Source organism: Dermacentor silvarum, chromosome 2, assembly GCF_013339745.2.
Source record: "Dermacentor silvarum isolate Dsil-2018 chromosome 2, BIME_Dsil_1.4, whole genome shotgun sequence".
NCBI lineage: Eukaryota > Metazoa > Arthropoda > Arachnida > Ixodida > Ixodidae > Dermacentor > Dermacentor silvarum.
Genome location: NC_051155.1, coordinates 256287538 through 256299538, shown reverse-complemented (window position 1 = coordinate 256299538; position 12001 = coordinate 256287538). Strand labels below are relative to the sequence as shown.

General features: G+C 49.6%; 1 protein-coding gene across 1 annotated transcript in view; it reads right to left on the bottom strand.

Moving 5' to 3' along the window:
* The window catches only part of LOC119440809 (retinol dehydrogenase 12), a 231689-nt gene that overhangs the window by 73359 nt on the left and 146329 nt on the right, over positions 1-12001 (bottom strand). Inside the window, exons 2-3 of the mRNA XM_049663062.1 lie at positions 7198-7397; positions 6411-6647 (exon numbers count right to left, since the gene is read on the bottom strand). Coding sequence (XP_049519019.1) covers positions 6411-6647; positions 7198-7393 — 433 coding nt within the window. The 5' untranslated portion in view covers positions 7394-7397. The remainder of the gene's footprint in view (positions 1-6410; positions 6648-7197; positions 7398-12001) is intronic.

The following is a 12001-nucleotide window of genomic DNA, read 5'->3' as shown; positions in this document are numbered from 1 at the left end:
CCTTTAAGTCAGTCATAAAACTTTATTCTCGGTACTGGGAGTGATGGGTTCTGCGACCCCACCAGGATGGCCCTCAGTCAGTGCTGAAGGCGACCTCTTGGGCTCGCGCTGTGACCCGGACTTGTACTTCCGGATCAGAGCTGGCCAGCAGGGTCTCCCACTTTTGCGAGCCTACAAGCTTCTGGAGTTCTTCGGATGGGGGATCTGCGGGGCAGTTCCAAAAGATGTGTTCCATTGTGGCTCTCTGACCACATTTCGAGCAATCGGGTTTGAATTCGTCTGGGTTGATGTGGTGCATTCGGACCGGGTTTGGAAGAGTATTGGTTTGGAGTTGTCTCCATTTAACCTCTTGAGCTTTGGTAAGGCTTTTGTGAGGTGGCGCTAGCGTTTGTCTAGCTAACTTAAAGTACTGGGTGATTTCCTGGTAACTGATGAGACCTTCCTTTGTGCGTTCCGGGCTCGAGTCGTTGCTCAGCCATACTGTGAGCTGCCTCGTTCCCAGGGTTTCCAGAGTGAGCCGGTACCCAGATCAGTTCCGCGTCCCCCCGGTTTTCGGTGTAGGTTTGAAAGATTTTGAGAGAGGTTTTTGAGATTCTTCCTCTCGAGTACTTATTAATGGCAGTTTTGGAATCACTTATAACTGTTTCAATTTTGGGGTTAGTTAAAGCTAGTGCTATGGCCGCTTCCTCCGCAACGTTAGAGTGTTTGACTCTGATTGTAGCTATTGATATCGGTTCTCCGTTTGCCGCGGAGACCGCTATCGCGAAGGCGTTGGTATTGCCGGGGTATGCCGCCGCATCAACATACGCCACGTCCTGCCTTCCCCCGTATTTCTTTGCTAGAGTTTTGGCTCTAGCTATTCTCCTACCCTCGTGGTAGGAAGGATGCATGTTCTTTGGTAGAGGTTTGATAGTTATGGTGTTTCTGATCTTTGGGGGGAGTTTCTGCACGTCCTCCACCAAGGGTTCAGCGTTTTTACCAATAGCCTTTAGTATTTCTCTGCCGGCTGTCGTTCGGATTAGTCTGAGCTCTTGTGCCCTCCGGTGGGCCTCGACAAGCTCGTCCAAGGTGTTGTGTATTCCTAGCTGTAATAGTTTATCAGTAGGCGTGTTGATTGGGAGCCCGATGGCTGCTTTATAAGCTTGCCTAATTAGTCCGTCAATCGCTTGTGTTTCCCTCTGCGTTAATTCCAGTTACGGGAGCGCATAAGTAATTTTGCTGATTACAAAGGCTTGGACTAGTTTGCATAGGTCCTGCTTTTTTACCCCTGTTCGCTTGTTGGCTATTCTCCTAATGAGCCTGATAGTTTGCGTTGTGGCGTGTCTTAATTTTTCTATGGTGATGTGATTACTGCGGTTTTCTTGTACATACATGCCTAAAATTCGTAGAGTAGGACAGGCAGACGATCTGCCTGTCCAGACATTTTCATCGGGCGAACGCCGCCGCCGGAAGCGTCTAGCGCAGTGGTGGACGATAGCCAATCAGGAGGCACTAGTTCCGGTCGCAATGCATGCTGGTGTTTCGCGCGCGCGCCTTTTCGTGTCGTCTGCAATCGCGTTGATGTTGCCGTGTCTGCATGTCTCTGCACCGATTGAGTAGTTCCCAGTATGATCTCTCAGGAATCGCGTTGTATTTGTACATCCCATGTCCGCTGATCTGTGGGGAAACAGACAAGCAGTGCAAGCTCTCTACAACAACCTTCAACAGAAATCTTCTGATCTCAGAGGCCGCATGCTGTCGTCACGCCTATGTCCCGACTTCCCCGATAGATGGCGCTGGCATCGGATATTTCTTTCGTTAGGCTTAGACGCGTTCGAAACGAGAAGCGATCTCGAAAACTACTCAAGGTTATCCGTAATACTCTGTCGTCGAAGCGGCCTGAGACTAAGCGAAAGCCGTTTACGCAGTCATTTGCTACCAGCGAAGTGAATTCTACAAGGACAACGCCAAATTGAGTTCGAAGCGGGCGGCCGGGACCGCCGCCAACATGTCGGCCAAGGCGCGGCGACGTTCGCCGCATGTGTCGCGACACAGCGAACATCCTGCGGCGTGTCGCCGCGTCGTTACTTGACGCGTGAAGTTCGTCGAGAAAGTTCGCTCCGTGTATCCCGGGCTTTAGCCTGCCTAATTCATTTTGGACACGCGCGCACCTCGGGGCAACAGCAAACAACTAATAAAATAATAAAAAAGGTCCTAGGGCATTCACATTTTGATATAAGACGGTTTATTTTGCCCCTGTAAGAATGTCTTCCCAGCAATGTATTTGTGTTTAAAAGTGAAGCCGACTTTAAAGGGATCTGTGGAAGCTTGGTCTTTGTAAGTTGGCTTTCCCAGGTTGTGTGTTGCAGTGAAGCCTACTCATAAAGAAAAATGCGATGAGAACGTGGCTCGATAACGCTATCGCGTTCCACTCTTAAATGCGAAGCTTAAACGTCCTCCAATTTTTTACATGAGGGGTGGGGGAATACATAAAGTTGTCGCAGTTTCACCTGAAAGGCGAAGCATCAAATGCGATAGCAAATTTGTAGAGAGCTATACGGAGTAATGATATTAGCTTTATCAGCTGTATAAACTTGGACATGCAGCAGCACCGGCAACACGCAGAACTGTTGTCGACGCCGTCGGCGTTTTGCCCGCGTTCGCTCAAAATGCGTGCGGCGTTGGTGACTATTGCCGGAGCCTCTGATATAAATGGGCACTTGGTGCCGCAGCTAAACGTCGCCTCCCTTCCCTCCCCCACGGCCTCTCGCGCGTCGGAAGAAGGCGCGTTTGCTCTACATATGTGGTGATTGTAAAGGAGGAAAGAGACGCCTACTTCTGCAGCCCCTAAGGGAGCACGGCGCAGAACGCGCGTTTGTTCTCCGCCGTGCGTACACTCCCCGTGAAAGCGCGCGCCCCTCGCGCCCTTTCACTCGCACATACAGCGTTCGGCGCGCGGCGACGATTTCATCTCCATCTCCATTGACGTCATACGGAACCTCACGGCGACGGCGACGGCGACGGCGACGCCGACGGCAAAAATCTGCTTTTGAGTGTCCATATAATTGCTATCGCAATAAAATTACCACAAACGCAATAACCTACTCTAGTAAGCACTTAAATCAGTTACATAAACATCAGGAAGAAAACGCACAAATCAACAAGCACTAAGGTTAAAGAACACACAAGGCCAAAACTTATTAAATATAGAAATATAGAAATATTGCGCGCTAGCACGCGCCCTAAAGGACACTAATAAAGTTATTCATCCATCCATCCATCCATCGACAAACATTCAGTTAATTATTGGCGATAGCAATTATATGGACACTCCAGGCGCATTTCTGCCATCGTCGTCGTCGTCGGTCGCCGTGAGGTTCCGTATAAGTCCACGGGCGATAAAATCGTCGCCGCGCTCCGTATGCTTTATGTGCGAGGGAAAGCGTGTGAGGGTGAGCCGGAATCTCGCGCACGCAAGGGCGGGAAGCGGGAAGGAAGCGCGCCGTCTTCCAGTCGAGGGCAACGCTCCGGAAGAAGGTTACGGGGGGGGGGGGGGGGGGGGTTGGTGGCAATTACTCTGAGCCTTCCGAGCGACCGCGCGCACCCACCGGGCCACAAGGCTCCGGGGGGAGGGGGGGTGGCGGAGTAGCGGGGGGAGGGTAGGGAGGGGAGGCGGCGTTCTGCGCCGCGTGCCCCCACCCGGGCGGCTGTATCTTGAAGCCATCTACGGCGGGGGCACAGTCCTCTGTGCGCTGCGTCGGCGGGACGAAGGTCGATTCGCTCGCTGCGGCTGCTGCGCTTACTGACTACAGCGTTTTGACAGCGAATGTGCGCGGTCATCGAGTGAGATAATAATAACAATAATAATAATTGTTAATAATAATACTTACTATGTTTATTGGCATACGAGTTTCATCAGACACCGATACATTATAGGCCTGCCAAAGCAGCATTGGACTTCAAGGCCAGAGCCGACAGGCAACGTTTACAAAACTGGAAGATCACGGACACCACAGAATATACAGGAACGTCTTTTAGCAGGAAGATGCAAGAAAGAAAAGCCCTAGCAACAATGAGGAAGGAAATAAAAGAAAAACAAATCACGTATCTTACGTGGAAATGTAGTGCGAGGAAGCACTTATAATACAAAGCAACCAAATAGTGATCATGCAGTTATATAATACTAAAAAACCAACGAGTGTTTCGTGCTTCAGGACCAGTGATGACATTTGAAGATCAAAAAAAAAGGGGGGAGCGCAGTGAAAAGATGTGGTTGATCCCTCTTATATAGGAATCGGTATAGAACACGAAAGTGAAACGTGTCTTCACAGAAGTAGTGTAATGTTTATTGCACATTGATATATAATGTCTATTGGTGTTTTGTGGCTAAAGCGCCCTTAGGCGTTGATGCACCCACGCTGACGCCTGGTGGCACGTCTCCTCCATCACGACTACCAACGTCGATGACCATGAGCAACCGTCGTGCATATGGAAGCTGCACTACGCTGCACACGCTAGCACAACGCGAAAGACGAAGCACGTAACTGACACACTAATACAACGCGCAAGACAAACACGTAACTGAATCGTCACCGAGTCAAATCAGCGCGTACAGCGCGTCGTAATTGCAGCCTCCGCGATCAACTTCAGAAACAGTTTCAGAGCTAATTGCGGAGGCCACGCTCCGCTGTGCTGAGTACGGTGAACGCCACCTAGGTGGCGTTGGTAGTGCTTCTTGATGCCAGCGTCCCTTCGAATGCTGGCATCGAGGCGTCGTAGTGCTGAGACCACCGAAGCGTTCACTGTCGGTGCGCGTTAGTGTCATAATGCAGTACTTCTCTTTTCTGCTCGTAGGCGGCGGCACCGCCCCGAGCAAGAGCGCGGGTACACGGAGGAGTGTTAGATATATAAGGCGCGTCTGTGTAGCTCTCTGCAAATGCGTTTGTGGCGCAATGGGTTAAACGCTCGGCGATCTATCGTCGCGGACCGAGAGGTCGTGGGTTCGATTTCCAAATTTTGCATCTTTGTGGAACTTTTTCTTCTGGTTTCTTTCTTTGTATTATGTTCTATGACGTATTTCCGTGACGGAAATACGTCAGTGAAGTCTTGGTGGACCCCGGCATAAAACACTTTCGTGTTAAAAAAGCACAAAAAATAGAAAACGGGATAAGAAAGTACGTATATCAGCAGGGTACAGGATGCCAAAATAAAGCCATAAAAAAAAACAAAAAAAGAACAAATTGCTCTCTTCACGGTCTATTCTCACACGTCAGCACCTGTAAATTGAAGTGGCCATAACAATGTCATCCTCTTAAGGCTCTCGTACCAGACAGTTATGTATGATTGGAATGAACCTGGAAGGAAAGGCCGAGGGCTAGAATATTAAAGAATAATGCGATGTGTTCATGTTTGCTTGTGCGCGCGTGACACCATGCTTGTGACTTTTTATTAGTATGCCCATGTTTACAAGTTTATACGGCCGATATAACTACTATCCTTACTTCGTCTAGCTGTACAATAGTTGGCTACCACAATCGATGCTTCGCCTTTCTGTGCACAAAGAAGGGTGTTAACCAAACTGATATGTATAAAGCATGGTAACTTAAAAAACGCAGAGCTCAACAACAAAGGAAATTCTACAGATACTATAATCAGATGTGATGTACTATAAGCCAAGAAGTGATTGATTTGCGCTAGTTCCGTTCTTAACATAGGAAATCAAATAAAGCTGCTATGTGATGCGTAGCTGCAAAATCTTACGCAGTTGATGTCGGTCACTGCGGAGCTAATGCCTGTGAAAAAATTATAGTGACATTTCACTTCGGGAACGCCGGTTACGCGCAAATGTATGAGTGCTGTTCGGAGCTTCTAAGCTGTGCCGCCTTGCCTGACACACCCGCATTGTCCCAAGCCGCCTAGCACGTTCTTCGGGAGTCTCGATCCGGGGCACGCCTATAGCGAGGTGTTGGCCTAGCCCGCGCCTTGTGCCGGTCTTGTTCAGCTCGTGCTCGGCGCTTGCCGATGACTTCGGGGTCGGTCGACTCACACTCGGACTGCCTCCGCTTGCGTTGCTGCTCCGTACTTCTTGCTCGGCGCTCGGCCTCTCGATCGCCAGACGTACCCGGTAGCGACTTTACAATTGCTGGTAGGTCCACGATCGCCATGACAACACGTGTTAAGCGGAAGTCACGTGACCCGCAGTGCCACGCCCCCGCTGTACCTACTAGCAATTGTAAAGTCGCTACCCGGTACATCCATAGAGCACAGAGAGCCCGTAGCTAGGGGACGCGAACCTAGCGCGCCTCCTCCGCCGCGCGCTCCTCCTGCCCACCTTCAGGTGCTCGCCTCCTCTGCCTAATCTCGCCGATCGCTCAGAAGCGGGCATGTGCGTAAAAAGCTAGGGCGAGGCAGCCGTAGAAAGGGTAACTCACACATCATGCCGGCATTGAGGATGAGGACGTCGAGACGTGGCTCCGTGGCGAGCACGTGGCGGGCGAACTGCCGCACCGAGTTCAGGGAGCAGAGGTCGAGCTGCATGAGCACCACGCTACGGCCCGTCGAGGCGTGGATGTCAGCCGCGGCCTCCTTCGCTTTGACAGGGTTACGGCACGCCAGAATGACACGTGCGTTGCGCCGCGCAAGCTCGCGCGCGGTCTCCTTGCCGATGCCTGCGCAGTAATAATAATACTAATTACAAGCGCAAGTTGGCGAACGATTTCCGACAGATTTTTGCCAAGCCGTCACAAGTACGATTGCAACGAGTGCTGACATTTCACATTTTCGCTATATATGCTTGAAGTAAACTTCTTTATTTGCGACCTAGCATAGATGGCCACACACACGCATGTAAGTTTGTGAGAGGCAAGATAATATGTATGGGATGGATATTGTTGCTATATGTTAATAAACTAGCTCTTTTCGTTTTGTGAGTGTACCTCGAATTGGCTTACCCGAAAATGTGCTCGTAAGTGAGTTTTATAAATTCGACCACTGATCTGTCTTGTCAGAAGCAAGCCACTCTGAACTGTGTTTTCTATGCGCCCATGCACAACGGTGACCCCCTGTTTCTCCGAGAAGCTAAAAAGATTCTAGTTATGCTTATTGAGTTGTGTTTGCTCTCCCGAAACCATCAACCATCCTCTAATACGCAGGTATGTTTTAAAAGGCAGTATAGAGTCCCTTGACCACAAGTATATCGATTCCCCTGTGCACGCGGACCTGTGTTGGCTCCAGTTATGATGACTGTCTTTCCTGCCATGTCGACGTCGGAGGAGCACTTGCCGACGGTCAGCACCGTGTACAGCTTGACAAGCAGTGAGATCAGCAGCGCCCCAGTCACGATGCCCAGCACGGTCCACAGCGGCAGCAGCGCATCCTTCTCGTTTCCCACGACATCTTCCAGTGGACCAGCCATGAGCCTGCGCATCAGAGAGACCGTTGTGGAGCGATGGTGACTGCACCGCTCACATGGCAAGCAACACAAGGAAGGAGACACAGCGTTGCTACACACGCAAAGCATCATCATTCTTCAAATTCACGAGTTTCGCGCGCGCCCACAGCAAGGAACTGGTGCGCGCGTTTCGGCAACATAGGAAGAAGTAACTGCACACAATGTAAGCGGAAATGCCTCTAAAAACGGCTTGTTAACGAGTACATAATAAATGTCATGTGTATGCCGAAAATAGAATAGAGAAATCTGGCGTGCCTAAAGTCGCAAAGCCTTACCGTGTGAAATTGCCACCCTCTTGCGGCACTGATAAATCTCAAAAATGAGAAAACTGCTCTCGAGAAAGATTTTGTAAAGGAAGTAAAACAAGAATTTTACAGCAGGTTCAGCTTTCGAACTGGGCTGCGTCGCGCATATTACATGTCTAAAGTTGTTCTCTGCGAAAACAATACGGAACGTTATAGAGAGGCAAATATATGTAGAAGAAATTTATTTGAACACTGCATTGCAAAGAAATATAGAAATTAGAAATGATTCTGCAAAAAGTATCAGTATATATATATATATATATATATATATATATATATATATATATACTTCAACGCCCGTGGCACGGTGACATCTACAGTCTGCACAGCTCTTTGTGTGTATTCCGCATCTGCCTCTTGGAGTCGCCCATCACGCATCTCTAATTTCGAGCTGTTCTCATAGCCATGAAAGGATGGCTATGAGAGCAGGATGGCTGGAGTACTCTGACACCTTACAAAATGTATACCGCGTAATTGTTCTCGTAACATGAGCATTTGCTACTTGGAAGTGGCCCTTCCGAAGCACCTACTCCACTGAGTAACAAAAAGTATTTAAGTTGAGATACCGAAATGACAGAAACGAAAGCCTGACTTTACGTCATAGTATTGTCGAACAAGAGATCAATCAGAAAAGTGACAGTGGTGGAGAGAGACGGTGTGGTTTTCGTAAGCAGCTCTACTGCCAGTGTCAACTGAAGGGCGGTATATGATTGTGCTGTGTGCCTTTCCTCAGAAGGCATGACCCACGTCACACGCTTAGAGTGGATAAAGGAAAAAAAAAACCCGAAGACCAAGAAGCTTTCCCGCGTCGGCGAGGACGCAACGACTGCGCGTAGTGCAGCGTTCAGCCGTGACGCAGCTCATGGTGCCCACACATTGACAGCTATTTTGTTCTTGATCTCGAGCAACGTAATGGTATTTTCTCTGGCAAGTGTTGTCCAGGGTTTAAAGGTCAGTTACACAAGAACGAGGCACGCCTTTTGGATGAGCGAGGGGTAATGCGACTTGAATGGTGCGCGAAGGGTGCTGACATGAACATAGAACATATTTCGGCCGTGTGGGGGTAAGTCTTTCAAAGATGTCCTTGGACTTGGCGTCCTCTGACCAACTGTTGCAAGCAATACAAGACGAGTGGAAGCGGCTTCACGGTGACAGCGCCCTCACCGAGAGTTCCTACGGGTCTTTGCCTCAAAGACTGGAGACCATCATCGCGGTTGCATACCGCGTGGTGTAGGTCACCTGATGCACAGAACCGAAAGGACAAGCTAATGCTGGCATGAAGCTGCAGCCCTATTTTTCAGGGCATTCATATTTTGTTACCATTTGGCAAAAACCAATAAAACTGCTTGCAACGCACCGTCACGTGCATTTTCTTCCACTTCAGGAAATATACCATGCAGCAAAATTAGAATAATAAGACGGTGTTACATTTTGCAGTGCTTTAGTACATTACCAATAAGCGCAATATCAAAGTGCTCTCCCTGTCCGATGGCGATGTGAAGTTCGGCGGTTTGTACAAACCGTGGGAGGAGTGCCAATCTTCCGATTGCGGCTGTAGTTTGGGGCCATCTGACACGCGCTTCTGTGTTGCCCGAGATATTGCTCACGGTGGTACGTATGCGTTGCAGGACGCCAGGGAATTCTTGGGCCTGGCGATTCGCATCATCGGGTGTTGTTATAGCCCTGCACAGTCTGCCTTAGAAAGATAGTGATAAAAACTGACGTAATCATCAGCAACGATATTACACTGCGGGGAGGCCGACGTTTTTGGTCCGTTTCCTTTGAAGCATTGTCCAAGTGTTGTCACAAGTGCAGTATGTTGTGCATAATAGTAATATGGCAAACCAGTTTTGCGGAATACCGCAAGGTGGACGAAGTATCATGAAAGGAAAGACGATTGTCATCCACCGGAATGTATAGCACCAAGCTACAAAGGAAACTCTTCTCAGAAAGAACGCTTTGCAGTTGAGCCAAAATTCGTCCTCGTCCGGGATTCAGGCGGATGCCAATTTTTCCCTTTCACAATAAATAAATAAATAAATAATAAATAAATAAATAAATAAATAAATAAATAAATAATTTATCGTGCCCATGGAACAACCATGAGGTCTAAGTGCTGGCGCGCGCTTACACAAAACAAAACAAAAAACAAAAAAAAAAATACACCGGGAATATCAGTAAAAAAAAGAAAAAAAAGAATAAAAAATAACTACCTTGAAAATAACAGTGTACACTCGGCGACAAAATATTGCGGGGCACGCGAGCGCGTGGCGAAACGGTCCTCCTCGCCTACTGGCGCCGCACCCCTGGTGTCGAGACCGACGCTTGCGCGCATGCGCGTCCCTCCATTACTGCAAGCGTGCATGTTTCTGCGCTTCTTCCTTGCGCGCCGGCGATATCCGAGTGCAGCCGCGAGGGGCCCCTCTTGCGATTGGCGCTGTGGCAGCTTCGACGGGCAAAACTTCGTTGATATAACGGAAAAAAGTTCCTTTTATCTTGCCTGGCTCTTTCAATAGAGCGTCTTTTCTGCCTCGCTCTTCGGCGGGAGAACGTCTCGTTCGTGAAAAGAAATAAGGAACGATCATTGGCCACGAAAAGGCGCAGTGCAGAAAAAAAAGACTTGTTGCGTTCGCGACCGGCGATATGCATTCGCGCTCGTGACTCGACAAAAAGCGACCGGTGTGGCGCGCGCCAGCTCACGCTTCATTTACTTTTGCCCGTCGAAGCCGCCACAGCGCCAATCGCAAGTGGGGTCCCTCGCGGCTACACTCGGATATCGCCGGCGCACAAGGAAGAAGCGCAGAAACATGCACGCTTGCAGTAACGGAGGGACGCGCATGCGCGCAAGCGTCGGTCTCAACACCAGGGGTGCGGCGCCAGTAGGCGAGGAGGACCGTTTCGCCATGCGCTCGCGTGCCCCGCAATATTTTGTCGCCGGGTGTACATACAAGGTGCAAAATGAATACATAAGAAAAAAGTAACAGGCCTGCGCGGCACACGCAGCACAGTCACAGGCTAAGCTGGTTGAGCGGCGCAAAATAGCTCCAATTTCGGCACCACGCACAACAAGGTCTTCGCGGCAAAGTGCCTTCGCTTCGATTTTGACGACAACGATCTGAACTGTCCGCCGGGCGTCGACGGCGAGCTGCGGCTTGTAATGCTCTCTGCTCAGCAGTCTGCTGAGCCCGATGATGCCTGGTTGTAGCCGCGCACGTAGCTCTACGATTCGCTTCTTCAGCAGCGGTTCGTATCTTGCGAGGAGACGCCATAACGTGTACCGAAGAGGTACCCAGAATACGTGGCGCACACCTAACATCGGGATAGCGTTGATTGCGCGCCTCGTCTGAATCGCATCTCGTCGCACTCGGCGGTTGCAGGCACGTTAACTAGATGGCGCCACCATACTGGTGGTGGCTCGGGTCATCTGCGCCTGTGCCCCGGCCTATAGGGAGCGTATAAAGGGAATTTTTCTTCTGCCTATTAGCAAGCGCTTGCGTTACTCAGTGGTAAAGTATCCGACTCCCACGCAGCGGGCCTGGGTTCGATTCCGGCGGAAAGCGGGTGCTTTTTTTTTCGAATTTCCGGCGATAGCGGTTACGGGGCGGCGGCGGCATCATCGCGACCAGAAACGGCTATTGAAATGAGCCCATAACAGCTTACGCTGTAAAAAAGCCGGCAGATCCTACGCTGTGTGGGAATCGATGTTATGCGAAGCAGTGTGCGGGGAGCCTACCAAGTTAACGAAACGACCATGAGAGCACCAAGCATGGTGGCTCTTTCATGACCTACATGACACGCATGTCATGACATTCATGTCACGAGTCCTCAGGAGCCCGTTTAGCTACACCTAAGAGACCTTAAGGTGAAAGCCTTAGTCATGACTATGACCTCTACCACCATCCTTTAGTGTTTCCTTCATTTAGTACCGACGTCTGTACCCATTCCAGTGGTTTTTGAGTGTTAATTTTTTTCGCTGAGTAATTGTCATTTTTGCTGAGTCATGCTCATGACTATATCACTTCTACCGGCATCCTTTAGCGTTTCCTTCACTTACTACCCACGTCCGAACCCATTTCAGTGTTTTTTGTGTTAATCTTTTTTGGCTGAGTCATTGTCATTTTTGCTGAGTCAAGCTCATGACTATGACATTTACTATCATCCTGTTTCCTTCACTTAGTACCCACGTCAGGTCCCATTTCAGTGGCTTTTGAGTGTTATTATTTTTTCGCTGAGTCATTGTCAGTTTTGCTCAGTCATGGTCATGACT